The sequence below is a fragment of the Pecten maximus genome, chromosome 8 (genome assembly GCF_902652985.1).
Source record: "Pecten maximus chromosome 8, xPecMax1.1, whole genome shotgun sequence".
Lineage (NCBI taxonomy): Eukaryota > Metazoa > Mollusca > Bivalvia > Pectinida > Pectinidae > Pecten > Pecten maximus.
The window spans coordinates 27,240,591-27,259,825 of NC_047022.1; the positions used below are offsets into that span (position 1 = coordinate 27,240,591).

A 19,235-nucleotide genomic window follows, 5' to 3' on the forward strand; every position below is an offset into this window, starting at 1 on the left:
GAGCTTGCGCAGGTGTAAATTACTTCAGGCTATTTATAAGTACATTTTGATGTTAAAATTTGACAACAATGGTTAATTTTAATGAATAATAATAAAAAAAAAATTTTTAAATGATTGATTCTTTAAAAAATGTATAAGAAATTCATAGACAGGAACTGCATTTAGTGAATTATTAATGATATAGTCACTTGGAATCTCCAGCCAATATACAAAGTAACTACTTATCTATATTTTGTCCTGAAATATTTCTAAATGTATTTATCAAATTATCTCCCTTTCTTTCTCAAATAAAAAAAACCCTGGTACCAGGGCGCTCAGTTTGAGAGCAGGTTATTTGCAGAGATGTCCCAACTCCTTGGTACGAGAAAAACTCGTACTTCACCGTATCATCCCCAGAGTTAGGGCCAGTAATTTATTAATTTATCTTTGTATAACTACTAGTTCTGTTGTTATATAAAACAAATTTCTTAATAGTTTGTTTTTTCTGACCCAAATTGAAATCCGGATTTTTGTGACAGTTTACGACTGTTTATTAGTATCGTCCAATTAAAGATGGCGGCAGTACAAACACTAGTACTGACAGCTACGATTAAGAAAGGCATTATTGGCTTTCATGTGAGTAAATCTTGTTGGCAGACATGACCAGTGTTTGCTCTTGAAGTGATGTATCCTAATTGTAATCACAAAATTAACTGACTGTGTCAAATGAAGCCACCTAGCTATGCACAGTTGTAATGTATATCTGGGCACTTCCCGAGTAATCTGGGATGGTTGACACCTATGCATACCGGCAATATGTTACACTATCTAATTGTCAGTGTTCTAATTCTACTCTTCTTCAGTATCACATGTATAAAATTTTACACAATTTTAACATGGACTATATTATTATTCACACAGTTTATACAAGGTATAATGTTAAGCCAAATGTCCTTAAAGATCATTAAAGGTCACATGGCATGACAGTCGAAAGGAATCTCATTTTGACAGCCCTGGGTACAAACTTAATGAACCCCTGGCACAACTCCGAGTACAGCCACATGTGCAGCCAAGTCTTACCTGTTATAGAGGGACTGACAGAGGATATCACCTTGGCTGACTGGACCACCAAATGTAGCCCTGAATAGGCTGCCGAGGATAGAGAGGTTGACATTTCAGTGAGTGCTACTGACAGGCACACATGGCGTCTCCGACAGTAGTCAATCACGAGCGATCTACAATCAAGAAAAGCAAACTTCAAATGGAGTCAGACAGGTACTTTTCAGATAAATATCACATCAAACAGGTAGGTAAAGGTCAGAGTCAGATATGCATTATTGTACCCTTAGATATATCAATAACCAATTATCATATATAATCGTTAATGTAATAATACTTGAGCATGGTAAATTTTCTTGAAAATAAATGAAATGATTTCTAACTACTCCAGCACTTACTTGAGAGGTGAGGATGATGACATTCTACTTGACTGGATTTGGGTGTTAGTACCAGTGTGAGTGTCGGACACTCGTGTGACTACAGATGACCAGTACTGGATCTCTTCGTGATGGTAGTTGAAGAATGCCCCCTGGACAGCCACATCTGACACAACCTTGTTCTTATCAAGCTAGAAAAAGGGCACAAATACAGAATATTTCTTACACCAGATTATTTTTTCACAAAATACAATGTATTTGGCCAAAATTATCGAAGTACGTCGTGTATTAACTAAAGTAGCAAACAAACTGGAAGTATGTAAAATTTAAAAATTGGAAAATGTTCAAAAATTGAATTAACAAGAATTACATAATAATAAGTATGTTTCGCCATCCCATTTTTTCAGGATAGTAAGATAGCAAACTACAATTCTTGTATTTTTTCCAAAAAATCCCAAAGAAACTGTCACATCAATATAGTGGTAGTATTCAATACTCCTATATGCATAACAGACATGTGTAAATATTGATGAATCGCAAATTAAATAAATTGCAAATTTAAAAAAAAATTACCAATTCTCACAAGGCACCAAAGTATGACATACACACCCTCCCTTCTCAAAAACAAAAACAACCAAACAAATCCTTTTCGCACTAGTGAAAAAATATTTCGGGATTAATTTTAAATCTCCATATTTGACTATCAATTAATTTTAAAGTCAATTCGAGAAGCAATAAAGATTTTATATCAATTTTCAAAATCCGAGGTTTTTAATTCCTAATCACATGAAAAAAATAACATTCACATGTACTCTACAGTATGTGGTCAGTACTTTTAAAATCAAGTTTCCCAGCAATCCTAGTTTCCAGAGTCACTGAACTATAAAATCTTTGATATTTCACAAATGATGGGTATGCTGAGATTGTCTACTATGTGATCTAACTATATACCAAGATTAGTTTAAGTTGGACTTATTCTTCATGAGCAACAGATCTTAACACAAAACTTTAAGAGGAATGTTGACGAAAACACAGTTGCCCCCCAGAATTGACGAAAACAGTTGCCCCCCCAGAATAAGTAAACCCAGTCTTGCTTTGTGACTTTTTGTTGCAGGCGAGGACAGATCATCATTTCTCTGCACTTACTTGCTAATCATATTTCTGACATATAGAATCTCCTCACTGATGTGTTAAAATATCAAGCAGTTTCCGATGAACAAATGAACTTTTACAGGGAACTGTTATTTATAATTGTGTAGCAAAGTTATGCAAATACATGATGTAAATAAATAATAATTGAATATATGGAAGTAAGTTTTGAAAACAATCTGACATACAAACCATCAGCACATCCTTACAAATCAGCTGTTCCACTTACCTCCACCTTAACGTTAGCCTTCAGTAAGGCAGCAAACTTAGCTTGTGGGGACTCTGTATGGAAATCTGTCAAATAAAAATCATTGTAATTATTGTAACAAAAAACAAACTTCCCAGTTCAAAGTGGCATTTGTCTGACATCATGGCTAAATATTTATTACTTGTTTTTCAATTGTTGTTACTTGTATAAATAGATAAAGTTTAAAGCTATGTAAACAAATAATGAATGAAAACAGCTGAAACTGATCCTTTGATACAATTACTGTTACAGTAGGAATCTCTTCATGACATGAAATAAATTATCATGATACCCTAGCTGAATAATTTTGATTAATTGACAGCAACTCACCCTCCACCAATAGACCACAAATGCTTTGTTCCTCCTCTGAAGTGTTGGTGTTGTTCTGAAACTCCATATGGAAGTTTCTCAATCCAACTGACAATGTCCTGGAACAAAAAAGTGCATGCAGTTTTCAGTTCAACTGTCAGTGTTTGTTCTGGAACAAATGAAAGGTTCACCCATACCTGTCAAGGAGCAAATGTTGACAAACTGGAGATCTCGAGTTTGAGGACTTTCCTCAAACTGGAGATAGCGTGCGGCGACATTTTTACTAAATATATTACATTCATCAACAAAACACAACACAAATTAATTGATTAATAGTATTCAATCTAATAACAAGTGAATGCAGCTGAGTTATTATAACTTGTACTGAATGAAACTACTGATTCTGACAGTTAATGAAAGTAGGATCAAAATCTCAGGAGTCGGTCACTCAAAGCCGCGGTGGCCGAGTGGTTAAGGTGTCCCGACACTTTATCATTAGCCCTCCACCTCTGGGTTGCGAGTTCGAAACCTACGTGGGGCTGTTGCCAGGTACTGACCGTAGGCCGATGGTTTTTCTCCAGGTACTCCGGCTTTCCTCCACCTTCAAAACCTGGCACGTCCTTAAATGACCCTGGCTGTTAATAGGACGTTAAGCAAAAATAAACCAAACAAACCTACCTCTCAGCTGTAAACCTTGAGAGTCAAAAAAAAAAAACCTGAGTCAAAATATAAAATGCACACAAACTTGACTGTCAATGATGAATTGTTTTCAAATGTATACTGATATATATTAGTTCAATTGAATTTACCTTCCAATGTTTCCATATATTGAATCAATAATGACAATTTTTTATTTTACTTTTATCTGAAAAAAAAAAATATCTTTCTTTTTTTTTAATTATGTTATTTCCCAGAAAACATTTGGAGAGAGAAAAAAATATCCTGAAAAATTGTCCATTTCCGGATACCGGATCCATTTATAGAATATTCATCACAACAATCATGGCCGCCACCAACAGCACGGTGCCGATTTTTTTGAGAGTCTGACTGCAGTTCTTTGCCAACATTCTTAAATCAATAAAAAGTATACTGATTTGTTAGCAATTGTGGCTAGTTTGGGGTTTGTATAACTTCTTTGGGAAAATCTACCTTGCAAATAGCTTATTTCATTACAGGTATGTTGATTATTGGAAACTTCACCCGGTACCCAATTTGGTGACTTTCGGGGTTTGTCACAGTTGACTGACTATTTGTCACTGACCATAGTTAATATGCCCTTTGTTGAGTCTGTATATTGGCCAATGTTTAAGACTTACAGTGGAACTTCGTTAACTCGAAGTCGACGGGACCACGAAAAAACTTGGGAGTTATCCGAGTGTTCGAATTAAGCGAGTTATCGTTTTTGGTGAAAAGTTTGGTCAATATTTGTCAACATTATATAATCATTATAACTTCGCTCTGTCGCTCATCAGTTTAGTGTGAAGACTGGTCAATACATGTAAATATATATGTAATGTTTCGTTATGTCACTTGTTATTTGGTGTAGTTTTGCCGATATACAGTCACGATAAAGTTTCTTTCACTTAGTCATTTCAATAACGATCTGATGTGCAAGTCATGTTTGCAAAAGGTAAACGATAAAACGGAATTCGACAAAATAACAAGTTATTAATGTCAAAACAAATAACCGTTTAAGTTTAACACAGATTGCATACAAAACGTAACAGAAACATTACCTTTTATTGGACATATATAAAATACTGTTTGATCGGCCTACTTACTTTTTATTGATAACCACGCCATTTCCATGTGTATTAGCACCGGAAGTTGGGCTGCGCATGTGCGTATAAAATGTTACTGTAACTGAGTTGGCGTTTTATCCGATTTAATAGACAGCACTGACTGTTACAGTTGTACTCTGAACACCTCGGCAGTAATTACACTATTGTTTCAGCAGTTTAAAGATTTAATAGGCGCCGGTGACTGTGTCATTTCTACACCTGTAAAAACATCAGCCGGGTAGATCTACCGGTGTGTCAGAGATTAGTTCCGCTTGAGCGAACGGGTAGATGAGTTGTTGACTATCGTGTGTACTGATATCGGCGACCGCCTTGGGAAATTACCTGATGTAAGTAAAGCAGTACTTTTTATCACCAAGACTTGTTGTTATAAGATTCAACCAACAATTTCTTTTATGAATTTATGAAACACTTATAATAGCATGTAGGTTAGTAGTGCCGATATGTTCAGTATTACAAACGGAATTTAGCTCTTAAAAAATGTCGGCGTTTGCCACCGATCAACGAAAATTATACTTCGAGTTATTCGAACATTTCAAGTAGGATTTTTATTGTTGGGACCAAATTTTTACTTCGTATTATCCGAGTTTTTCGAGTTATCCGAATTCAAATTATCCGATTTTTTTTTACTAAGATAAAGAGAGAATTCGGCCGGGACCGGCGAGGTACTTCGAGTTAAGCGGGGTATTCTAGTTATCCGAGTTCGAGTTAACGAAGTTCCACTGTATATTAAGTGCAATAGCGTTAGTCAGAATTTGAAGCATCAAATTGATGCACGTCATGCAAAAATCGCGAGTCAAATTAAATTTTGCTGCGTCAATGACCCAAGGTCTTGGGGTTAATGGATGCCATTTTGGCCAAGCTGGAGAAAACTGAAGAATTTGATAAAATTCGGGACCCGCGCGGGTCATTAATTTCAAACTGGAGAATTTGATTTCTGTATTGATTATTTGGAAGTCTCCAGTCCAATGCGGGAAACTTGACAGGTATGGGTTCACCTCTCTCTCCAAATGAGATAAGACCCGTCGGCCACATATTACTCTGAATGTTTTGTGTGGTAATGTTTATCATCTTACCTTCTTGTATTGTGCTATTTATCATCATACCTTTGAATATTTTGTCTCACAATCTTCACATCCAAATCTGTGACATCTAGACCGATCTCCTGTAAACAAGCACAACTCTGAGTTATTGTCCCTTACTAAACAAGCACAATTCAAGAGTTATCGTCCCTTACTAAACAAGCACAACTCGGAGTTATTGTCCCTTACTAAAAAGCACAATTCAGAGGTATCCTCCCTTACTAAACAAGCACAACTCTGGAGTTATTGTCCCTTACTAAACAAGCACAACTCAGAGTTATCCTCCCTTACTAAACAAGCACAATTCAAGAGTTATCCTCCCTTACTAAACAAGCACAACTCTGGAGTTATCGTCCCTTTCTAACCAATCACAACTCTGGAGGTATCCTCCCTTACTAAACAAGCACAACTCAGACTTATCCTCCCTTACTAAACAAGCACAAATCAAGAGTTATCCTCCCTTACTAAACAAGCACAGCTCTGGAGTTACCGTCCCTTTCTAACCAAGCACAGCTCTGGAGTTATCCTCCCTTACTAAACAAGCACAATTCAAGTGTTATCGTCCCTTACTAAACAAGCACAACTCTGAGTTATTGTCCCTTACTAAACAAGCACAACTCAGAGCTATCCCCCCTTACTAAACAAGCACAACTAGAGTTATCCTCCCTTACTAAACAAGCACAACTCAGAGTTACCGTCCCTTTCTAAACAATCATAACTCTGGAGTTATCCTCCCTTACTAAACAAGCACAACTCAAATCGTCCCTTACTAAACAAGCACAACTCAGAGTTATCACCCCTTACTAAACAAGCACAACTCAAGAGTTATCGTCCCATTCTAAACAAGCACAAATCAAGAGTTATCCTCCCTTACTAAACAAGCACAACTCTGAGTTATGGTCCCTTACTAAACAAGCACAACTTAGAGTTATCCTCCCTTACTAAACAAGCACAACTCAGAGTTATCCTCCCTTACTAAACAAACACAACTCAGAGTTATCGCCCCTTATTTAACAAGCATAACTCTGAGTTATCGTCCCTTACTAAACAAGCACATTCAAGATCTGTGTTGATGACGAACACAAGATTAAAATATTATTTCTGATATGAAATACTGATTATCAGTTGGGACATCCTTAGCTGAAAAAAAAAACCTTTAAAATGATAATGTGATGTAATTTAACAATATCAAAAAACAAATAGACAGCATATCCTCAATCAGTACCATTTTCCTCAAATTGACTAAAACTGTACCTCATGTAATAACATTAGAATTAAACATATTATTAGTAATCATAAAGGAACATTACAATGTTTCTACAAGATAAATCTCCTCATATTCTCTTCAGCACAGCCAAGCCCTACCCCTCCCTTCCCATTTAGCTGCGTAATCACACATGATGCAGATATGAGGCATACGATCTACAAGTCTATTTAAGAACGCTATATTGATCCTTACTTACCTGTGGGATTAAATTTAAGTTTAGAGTTGACCTAGTATTTGTGATGTTATCTGAAAGTAAATTTAACAATTCACTATATATACTAATTAAAACTTGTTTTAATGTAATTTATGCAGGCAAACTAATAGTATTATAAATCAAGTTGATCATATTGATATGGAAGGAGGCATGTTTGAGGGATGTGTGAAGAGGTCAAGCTTCATCAGTGTCGCGCATTAATTTGTCGCTATTTTTAGACTGCTATATATATAAACCGATGACGCAGTTGTTTACACACAGAAGCTGAAGAAAACATGGCGGAACAAGGTGCGTACGGTCAAGGCCAACCTATTTTATTGTACTTTTGCACCAAGTATTTTAACTACTTTGACTAAGTTCTATTTTGCCCACCACCTTCCCCTTACTGCCTCCTTTCCGAAGTTGTCAATACCATATTATGATTTTAATAGGTATTTAACGAACATCAATTATCATTTTAAACCTATGTTAGTATGTGTCGTATGATTGTAAATTGTGAATTCTGCAGAGATAATCTCTGTAGAATCTCTTGTATATCTGTATGATAACTATAAAATTGTATGTATACATGTACTTGATGAAGCGGGTTTTGACCCATTTTAGACTTTTTAACTCATATGTCTATATCCATATGAGAACTTAATCTTTAAGTATACTTGTACTTGATGGGGTTTTGACCCCCATCTAAGACTTTTAAGGAAAGAATTGTTATCTATGATGTTATATTCTTAACATCCGTCGTTTAATATAATAAACGGCCATTTTCAATTCAACATTAATTGTCTTTGTTCTTATTTAATTTGCTTGTAAAAGTCTTACAAGCTTGCCTTGATGGTTGCCCTGTATAAATATGACATTAGAACATCAATGTTAATTATACTGCTTTCAATGTTTTAATTCCAAGCATACAGCATTTCCACTTTTGATCGTATTAATGATATATCTCGGTACCATATAACAGCTTATTTTCACAGGTTTAAATGTTTTAATTTTAATTTGAATTGAAACATATAAATCCAGGGCTTTTACTCACTGGTTTGGGATTGGGCCTTTTTGTGTCATTTTAGGAAGAAAATTGATGAATTGGGTAAGATTTTTTCAGGAGTAAACGACAAACTTTGGGAATTCGGCTTAAATATGAAATAATTTTAATTGGGAATGGGGCCCATTTACAGCCCCAAAAAGCCCCCAGAAAAAGCCCTGTAAACTTACTTTTTTTTAACATTCTGGAAGATGTAGAGTAAGCAAATATATATGGTTAACATGGGGATATCATTTTTTCAAATAACCAGGATATAGCTTTGGATGGCCAAATATTTCTTATTCTTTTTCTTATTCTCATGTATAACATTTACATATTGATAAATCAAAGAAACCAATAAACTAATACTAGCATTAATGTTGTGTTCATTATGAATTATCAATCATTTATTACAAATCATTAGCCTGGTTAACATTATCAGTTTTTTCACGGCCCAATGACTCTAAAATGTTAAGGCCTGATTTTACCTGTGCTGTCATGATTGTTTTCCATCTGGGCGGCTGACGCTGTCCTCATGGCCTGAATACTGGAGAATAAAGCTGAAATCGGAAAAATCACAGTTAAATGACCAAGTATTCATGGTAACATTTACAGTCTATTCATGGTAACATTTACAGTCTAACAAATTGTAATGGCAATAGATGCTGATATACAAGTCAACCAAGTTTCCATGAGATCATCACAAAGCTGAACAAGTGTTGTTAGAAACATAGACTGTGCTCGCATTCCTTGAAACCTTACTCATGCTAAAATCAAAATAGTTTTAGTGATAAATCTGATGTCAGAACTGATATTTTTTTCAACGATTTGAAGGAATCTCGCAAAGACTTCTAGGAAGATATTATTTTCATGTTTAGGTTTTTCTTTTAAACTGCCATTTCATTATACAGTGAACTTGTATATAGTTAGAGATTACACAAATTGATATCAAAATAATTAGCATGGTGGATTTTCTTGACCAAAAGGACTCTGCATAATTAGCATAAATATACCCCTCACGTAAATTTCCACCTTTACAGTATAAGCTGCAAGCAAGTTTAAAGGAAGTTGTGTTGAGCATGGATTTCATCCTTGTGCCTTACAAACGACCCACAACTTGTAAAGAATGCATCAGAGAATTTGTCAGGAGCTGTCTGTAACGTAATTGTAAACCATAATAGATATCTATCAGAGCATTATCCCTACCTTCTGTCATCTTGGCTTGAGGCTTACTCATCAGAAGTCGTATCATCTGCAATATTAGAAACAGTGTTAAGTGATAAGTAACCTATACAGTACACTGGCTGAATCTTCACTAAGTATTTGTATTAAATGTCAGCCCAGTGGTTCACAGACAGTGGAATCACCAAGGGAACAATGACTCAAAGCTGATTTTCGTTATGTTTTAATACAACATTGGGTTTAATTCAGCACTGGATATTAATGAAGTGTAATAATTTGGCTGAAATGAAAACATAAGAATTATTTTCTTTGGGTTGATAGGTGTGTTTGATTTTACATAGAACAACAACCAGTCCACAGATTATATGTGATGTTTCCATGGTCACCAGTATCAGACTGAGTTACAGTACAATATGGTATTACTGACTAATAGTGATTGTGAACAAACTTGTATGTCTCCACTTTTCCTTTACCAGGCATTGAATATATTTGCTCTAAACATCACATTGCCTGTGGGTGATGCATATACAAATGATGTTTTAAGTTTCATCAAAGATATCTTTGAGTGTTTAGAAGTTATGGCTCAGACAAAATTTAACTAAGTTGGGGTCAAGGTCATAGTGATCTTATGACAGAGCACTGTAATCTGTCAGTGTGTGATAAAAGTACAGTTTAAGTTTCATACAGATATCTTTAAAAGTTATCACCTAAATAAGGATAATTGGAAAAATTTGCACACATCTGACGTTTGACTTTGAGGTCAATGTCACATAAACGCAGTGCAGTGTACATCGGCTTTAGGTGATGCAAGTAATTTTCATTTAAAGGGGAGACATAATAACCAAAGTTCACGTAAACCAAATTTACATTATTTGGGTTGGACAATACTATCTTGCCCTGGGTAGTGACCATGATTCTGATTTCTAAAAGTACAATGACCTTGGCCACCAGTAACACTAACCTTGAATTGTTTGATGTTGTCCTTGTGAGCCTGTAGATGTACAAATGTACTACATGACATCTCGGCAAGGCATGGTTCTATCTGCTGCTGCTCCTGTTACCAAGGACACAAAGAGTATTATGATTATTACTAAAATCATCTTTCAAAAACCTGAAGTACAATACATTTTGATTGAAATAGAGAAGTCAGTGATGTGAGTATACTACAAAAGATCCCAGAGGGATCTTGGAATCCACCATTGAATTATCTCTATTGGTTCTATGTCAGACTGATCCTTTCTTTACTTTTCCCTTTTTCTTTTCCTTTTATGACATTCTTATAGCAAGTGGAACCTATAGGTGAAGTTTTAGAAACATCCTTTGATTCTTTCCAAGATCAAAAATCTAATTTTATTTGGCACAACTATGGACTAAGTGGAACCAACACATCAAGTTTGAGAAATATTTGTCTTAAAAGTTCAAATTGGCAGACACTTCTTTTTACAAAAATTAATAGAAATAAGTTTTTAACGTTAGGAAATAGATATATTGAATATAATATCAAAAATGTACTTCATAACAAATTTTGGATTGATGTTTTTAATGCGTGGAATATATTAAGAGGGAAAATTGAAATATTTATGCCAGAACAAATATTATCTCTACCAATTTGGTATAATGATTTAATAAAAATAGGTAATAATACTGTATATTATAAGCAATGGTTTGATAAAGGTGTGATTTTTATAAATGATTTACTTAAAGAAGATGGCAGCTATCTTCAACAGAATGAATTTAATGAAGCTTTTAATTTAAATACTAACTTCCTTGATTATAATGGTATTATATTGGCAGTCAAACGATTAGGATGGAATTTTGAAAAAAAACTTACATTACCATTGATACCACTGTATATTGATATTGTTATTAAAAGTAAAAAAGGTACAAGAGATATGTATAATGTATTGAATAAAAATAATGTATTGCCTACAGGCCAAGCAAAGTGGGACACCATATTTGGAAATATACCTATTGAAGAATGGAAAAAAATATACAGATTGCCTTTTGACACAAATAAAAATTCAAAACTACAATGGATGCAATTTAGAATTAATCATCATGTCTTAGCTACAAACACTTATTTGAAAAAGATTCATTTTGTTCAGTCTGATTTGTGTAATTTCTGCTTCATAGAAAAAGAAACAATACAGCATGTACTTTGGGAATGTAATAAAGTCCAAAATTTAATTATGGCTTTCCAAATTTGGTTGCAAGCTACTTGTAATGAGACATTTAATGTATGTAAAAAAGATTTCATTTTTGGTAAAATAGCACAAAACCCACACCAAAATAACAGAGCAGAAAATATTATAATACTAAATATGAAGCACTATATTTATTGTCAAAAGTGTTTAGGTAATGCTCTGTACTTACCCACTCTAATTAGTAACCTTAAAACTTCATATAACATCGAGAGATACTTAGCAAAAAAATGTGACAAGGAAGCTACTTTTATTGAGGATTTCAGTGCTTACCATTCAGCTTTTAGAAAATAAATATAACCATTACATTAAGGTAGTGTCTTTCATTATGAAATAGATTTCAATTTACCAACGTAATTAATTTTTATATTTTTTCAATTTGCTTGTGTTTTTGTTGGACTAGTTTCTTTTCCATTAAATGTTTTTATTAGCAATAGTCAGTTATTTTTTTGTCACCCTTTCAGAAATTGCCTTTGCTTTCGTCGGAAATCTCGTTCCCTCTTCTCTTCTTCCTTTTATGTTTCCTTTCTCTCTTATCTTTGTATTTCCTTTTCAAAATCAGCTTCTACTTTTTATCCAAACTATCCCCCAATCCCATTTTTCAATTAGCTCCAGGCAATATATTCATTGGTTGATTGTTTTCAATTCTACATACACTATACTGCCCAATAATTAAGAATGTAATAGTAGATTATAATAGATTTAAAATACACCAAAAATGTAGGAGTATTCATAAAAATTGATTACATGTACATAATTAAGAGAGTATTGATGTATATGTTTGTCTGGAACTAATAAAAAAAAAAAAAAAAAAAAAAATTAAAAAAAAAAAAAAAAAAAAGTTTGAGAAATATCCCTTAAGAACTTTTCAAGAAAAAGCGATAACAAGAATTGTTTATGGACGTACGACAGACAACGGATGACGGACCAGGGACATAGGGCGATTTGAATAGCCCACCATCTGATAAAGGTGGACTTATAAACATTGAAATTAACACGAGAGGAAAATTTCGGCTGTGAAAATATCTTCCATTATATTGTTTTTGTAATGTATGTGTTATTAATGGAACATAAGCAAAAGAATACTTCGGTACATTGATCATGGAAATAACCTGCATACATTTAGTTTACCTATCAAAATCGTGAAAACCCATTGGAAATAATATTCAAAGCAGATCTTTAATACATTTACACAGCTTTTACCTTCATCACCTACTACATATTGTAAATATACAAATTCATAGGTCAAAATTTCCCAAACATACCTCTGAAACACTTCTGAGTGCACGACAGCTGATTCCGACAACATCCATGGTCAACTCGTAACTGAAAAACAAAACCTAAATATCTGTATGTTCCTTCTTTTCCATGGATGGGTTTTTTTTTTTTTTGCCTCTGGCCAAAAACCCAACGAAGGGACAATTACTATAGATTCCCCCACTTCTTAATCAGTGAAAGTTACAAAAGTTCTATAACAACACAAATGTGACAGCAACTTGTGTTTAAATGTAGCTGAAGTTCGATAAGGCATCATGATATTATCAAGTAGCAATCATAAATACTTAAATTTATATGTTAATTTCAGATAAACTCATCCCTATATCAGGAATGCATGAAGCCTTTTACACTACCTACCAATTGTCGACCATGGATATATCTAGGGAGAGACTCTGTCCTTCGGCGTGGACTAGGCAGTCAGGGATCATGGTGTTCAGTAACATCAGAGTCAGATTGTTCATTCTCAGGCCCATGTACTGTAAATTGGTACAGTAATACATTTCACAGCTTACTGCTCTTAGGTGTAATTAACAGAAAATTTGTAATGAAATAATCATGCTTACATTAAATCATATGGTATTTTAGGTATTATATAAGTGAAATATCATATACTAGGCACTATTTAAATCTTTAAAAAGAATTCATCAAATCAAAGTTAGACTGGAAAACATTAACACTTTTTCACAAAAACCCATTGTCCAAAAATCACATGGTAAAATGCCACGCTGAAGTTTACTTTTCATGGTCACATTCACCATCACACTTGCATAATGCAGTGCACTTGAGGTTGTTCCTTGCACATTTACAATGTCCTCTGCAGCCCCTGTCTGGGTTACATGCACATCGAATTAACTGGTGACAGGACTTCGATGCTTCAGGAAGTGTGGTCCATACAGGTTCCCATTCATGATCACGGTTTCTTGTCCATCCCCACTCACTAGGGCAGGGTAGGTCAGGCGAAGGTTTTAATGCTTGTCCCCAAACATATCCTGCTTGGTACACAGCTCTCTTTGTATGCTCCATCAGAGCTGCAGATGTTGGAGGCAAAACTTCCATTGTCCTGGCTTTCTTCGTAAATAAATCCTTGCGTGCTTCATTGATACACTGGCAGTTACTTGTGCGGTCATACATGAGGATAACAAACCGTTCGAGTACCTGTATGTTATCAGCTATTGCATGCTCTGCTGGTGTGTCGCTTAATGCTAAAAATGTTGATGTTGCCTCGTCAAACGCATTCCATATGTCCCATGCAGTTTTCTTTCCACAACCCAGCAGGAATGATGTTTGGTCACAACCTGTGAATGCATGGAAAACTGGTAATGCTGCTGATTTCTCCGGGCCCAATGATGAAGCTATCTGGTGTACTGGAATGTATCTGTAGTGTTTTCCTACCCCAAATGCTATCCAAAATTGCGTCAATTGTGGCATCTTTTGACACAAAGCAATGGCTATTGCTACTATATCAGTGTCAACAGTCCTCAAGAGCAGTCGTGTGTATCCTGCATGAACACAATCCGCTGCATGAAGCATCAAGCGGGTATCAGCTTCCTCTTGTGTGCAGGGAGAGAGCATTGTATTGTCATACTCAGTTGAGGACAACACATCTTCGTCACATGAAGTGATGATTATTTTATCACCATAGGATTTTTCAACTGACCGGTGAACGAGGTATCGAAATAGCTCAGTTTTGTTGTCATCAATTCGAAGAAATGCCTCCCAATTGTTTGGTACCTTCGCTGAAGCTTCAACACGCCGTCTCACTCCTTTCCCTCTTTTACTCCTAGTACTCGATTTCAGACTGTCATTGAGATACTTGTCCCACACGATGTCAATCCTATCTACACCGTCAAGTTGCTCTTGCATGTACTTCAAAAACACATCTCATGAATATTCTTGAAATGTTGTTGCTACCCCAGGTTTTAGGATATTCACAATTGCAGCTCCATCGAACAACTTGGCATCAACATTTGGAAAGGTGACATTTGATTTTCCATGCTTTTCAAGGCAATCAGTATTATCACTTCAACTTTGTGTGTACTTTATTCTCTAATGTATCCAGTGATGATACCATTCTGTTCTTATATAATTTCATTTACCTTTTTACTGTGATCAACAGACAAATGGTTCGTGTAATTTTCTCAAAAATCAATTTTCATGCAAAATCTATCACAATTTGAAAAAAATATAAATTGTTTTTGTTGATGAAAGAAATTCAATTTAACATACGAAAGGCCAATGTATCAATGTTTGACAAATACATTGTATCTATGAATCTATGAAATACATGTAGTAGTATGATTAAAATTTGTAACAAAATGAAATTTCTAGAGTGACATTGATAATTTTCTATATATAGTACAAGTGAACTTGACCTTGAATCCTGAAAAACGAACACATTAATGATACCGTATTTGACCTAATAAGGGCGCCCCTACCTTTTTTCAAGGAAATAAATCTTTGACTGATCATGAGTGTCAAAATGGTGTTCAAAAGTAATAATTCATGTGAAATGTTTTGCTACTATATGTGTTCAATTTTCTTCAGCAAATTAAGTAACTTGAACACAAGTTTTTGCCACATTTTGTCTATTCCTACAGATGACGTGTCAGTGCAAAGAGCACCCGAAACTAAACACAAACAAATAATAACTTACCATCTTTATTTGAAGATAAAGTAAAAGACTTCATTCTTGTGGATAAATAACTTTTGTTTAGAACAGAAAGCTAGTAAAAGACATTGTAAGTCAATAATTAGGTCAAAGAAAACGATGTCTAATATGATCTGGGAAATCACCTGTGTCTATAAATAGAACACAAAAGAGTTTGATTTGAACATAAATGGTGGAACACACATTCTCTGGTCTAAAGATCAGCTGGCATGGTTTACAAGTTTACAGGAATATTCAAGTGATTTTTAAGCTTAATATAATATGATAATGAATAGATATCTTCATCTGGAATACCGTATTTTATGACTGAATATTTTACCGTTTCCACAGCCTTGGGTATTCTGTTATAAGGTATAGCCTGTTTCATAAAACTTCAGAATAACTAATCTTAATAAGGGCGCCCCCACTGTCAATAACCTGCGCCCTGCGACCTTATTATGTCAAATACGGTATGTATTACCAAATATTATGTTGTTTGATCAAAATTGTAAAGGACACAATAATCATAATAAGGGACAGGACGAAGTGTGATGGGACACAGCAATCAGTATTTACCCTCCCCCAATAAAATGTACAAGAAGTAAAAGACCATAAACATTTCCATTTGACATTTAATTTTGACCTGTCTATAAAGGCAACCTGTCTATAGTGACTGTTTTTCTTCATCCCCTTGGGCGGTCTTTATAGACAGGTTTGACTGTACATGATTATGGTTTATTTTTGTTAAGCATCCTATTAACAGCCAGGGTCATTTAAGGATGTGCCTGGTTTTGGAGGTGGAGGAAAGCCAGAGTACCCGGAGAATAACCACCGGCCTACGTTCAGTACCAGGCAACTGCCCCACTAGGTGGAGGGTTAGCGATTAAGTGTCGGGACATGTACCTGTAAGTAGTAGGCTATTTTTGGAAGAGTAACTTTCTTTGTATTTTCTTGCTGATTTGAGTGTTGTTGGTTGGAATCAGTGGAGCCTGGAAAGGCAGCATTGTCTGTAGGAAATTGTCCATCCTTTCGTACATCTGCCTGGATTCTGATATCACTGATACAGATCACAAGGGGCTTTCTGTTGAAATACAGAAATATTCATTTGCAAAACGAACGAGATACATAATCAAGTCCACAATATGTATAACAATAGTTTTATTATCAGCATTTTACATCCTCATTATACTATTAACTGTGTTTTAATTTACAAAGATATAAACTAATACAGATGGTACCCATTGGTATAAAGAACAATAAAAAAATAAGAGCACTGTGAAAGATTCAAGATCTTTATTATACTCCGACACACTTTAAGTGAAATAATGCATTATAAATACTCCCATCTGACCGTATTCAATGACTTATCCAGGTTTTTTTACTCACTGGTTTGGGAAGGGGCCTTTTTGTCTCATTTTGAGAAGAAAATTGACAAATTGGGAAAGATTTTTTCAGGAGTAAACTGCAAATTTTGGGAATTTGGCTTAAATTTCAAATAATTTCAATTGGGAAGGTGGCCCATTAATCACCCCAAAAAGCCCTCAGAAAAATCACTGTTATCGTACATGTATACTTGGTAGCCACTGTCATGTCTACACAATAAACAAGAACTGTTGTACAACAGCATAGCTCATCTTGCAAATATTTGTCAATAAATAATTAAGATATATAAATTGGTATTGTTTTGCATACTTAACCCTTGTGATGTGATATTGCCTTTCAACATTTACACCAAAAACTTAAAAAAAAAATTTCGCATAAAAAGTCCAAAATATGTCCAAAAAATCTTTTATTTTGACTCCAGGAGGGGGACAGTAAAACCATTCTTCAAAGAGAAAAGCTTAAAACCATACACTGATGCTTTAGTTACCAACAGTGATAGTCAACATTTCGATATGTAAACGTCCATTTGTGTAGTTTATGTTTGGTGCACGTTACTATACCCTCATTCTCGGCTCCGTGACAAATCATGCGATAAAAATAAATGCGGCGAGTTATTTTCATACACTGATATCGCAAGGACTCACCCGGTCAAGCGTCCAGTCCAATGGTCAATTTAATGTTAGAAGAACGTGAATGAGCATCTTGGATTGCCATTAATACATGTGTGCAACTAGAATTTTAGGTTATTTGGGAATATGCGGTTTTAATACTATCATTTGATTTAATTGTTTCTTAGCAATATAATGCCAAATACCTCTTTAATAAATATTGCTCCAAAATATTTCAATCATAAAAAAGGAAACTTTTAATAGTTAATAATAATAAAATTAATGTACCCAGGGCTTTTTCTCACTGGTTTGGGATGGGGTCTTTTTGTCTCTTTTTGGGAAGAAAATTGATGAATTGGGAAAGATTTTTTCAGGAGTAAACATAAAATTTTGGGAATTTGGCTTAAAAATCAAATAATTCTAATTGGGAATGGGGCCAATTAACGGCCCCAAAAAGCCCTCAGAAAAAGCCCTGGTACCTGGTACCCAATATTTATCATAAGTGTAAGTCAAATTCAGCATCTGCAAATCTGATTTGTTTGTATCACACATGTTTATCATAATTGGTTGCCATGGTGACCCTTTTTTTTTTTTTACTGGCAATCAGCTTTTGTGCCAAATGGCACCAGCCTGGCAACTGACAAAATTGCCCGAAATTCAGATCATTTTTCCAGTCATCCTAATCCCTTGTAAATCTTTTAGACACACCAATAATCTTCTTCCAAACATCAAGTTGCCTTGGGAGAAACTAACAAAGGAGGATGTTTAGACAGAAAGAGGCCAATACATACATTCCAGCCCTGATGGAAGCATGTTTTCTTGGTTGGTTTCCAATGTTGAGGTGATGACATAAAAATATTGTTTGACACCTTCCTCAGATAAAGACCAAGTTCAAGTTCAAGTGAATTTACAATGAAGTGTACAACATTTAAAATGAAACTCTGAGGAAAGCAAAAGACACAAACAGGAGATAGAATACTAAGTCAAAATAAACGAAAACAAATTTCAATTCCAGCATAAACTAGAACTGTCGTCCAGAGGGCCAACTCATATCCCCCACCCCTCCACCGCCCCTCTGGTGAAGATGTTCAAACAAAAACCTGTTTTTAGTGAACAGGGTTACCACAGCAACCTAAATTTGTGGGGAAAAAACCTGCATGCATATGTACACATTATGAGTCCCTAACATTCCTGTGTATTTCAAATGAATTGGTTGAGAACTATATAGGAGTTGTCGAAGTTGTCTTGACAAAGTTTTCCACAAGAATATGGGTATCGAAACCTGGTAACCATGGAAACCAAAGATTCTGTAGAGAAATATCATGCAACCACATTTACACATGATCCCTATCACTCCTGTGTAGTTTAACTTGAAGCAGTTCACAGGTTTTGAGGAGTTGACTGGACAAAATTCCCCCTCGCCCAAAAAACGA

At 34.9% G+C, this 19,235-nt stretch overlaps 1 protein-coding gene across 1 annotated transcript in view; it reads right to left on the reverse strand.

The window, feature by feature from the left end:
* LOC117333034 (protein KIAA0100-like) overlaps window positions 1–19,235 on the reverse strand; it is a 66,644-nt gene that overhangs the window by 38,494 nt on the left and 8,915 nt on the right. Inside the window, 12 exon segments of the mRNA XM_033892149.1 lie at window positions 1,060–1,214; window positions 1,437–1,606; window positions 2,794–2,858; window positions 3,142–3,239; window positions 6,026–6,084; window positions 7,465–7,514; window positions 8,992–9,063; window positions 9,710–9,755; window positions 10,647–10,739; window positions 13,152–13,212; window positions 13,522–13,640; window positions 16,715–16,892. Of these exon segments, the coding sequence (XP_033748040.1) occupies window positions 1,060–1,214; window positions 1,437–1,606; window positions 2,794–2,858; window positions 3,142–3,239; window positions 6,026–6,084; window positions 7,465–7,514; window positions 8,992–9,063; window positions 9,710–9,755; window positions 10,647–10,739; window positions 13,152–13,212; window positions 13,522–13,640; window positions 16,715–16,892 (1,166 nt within the window).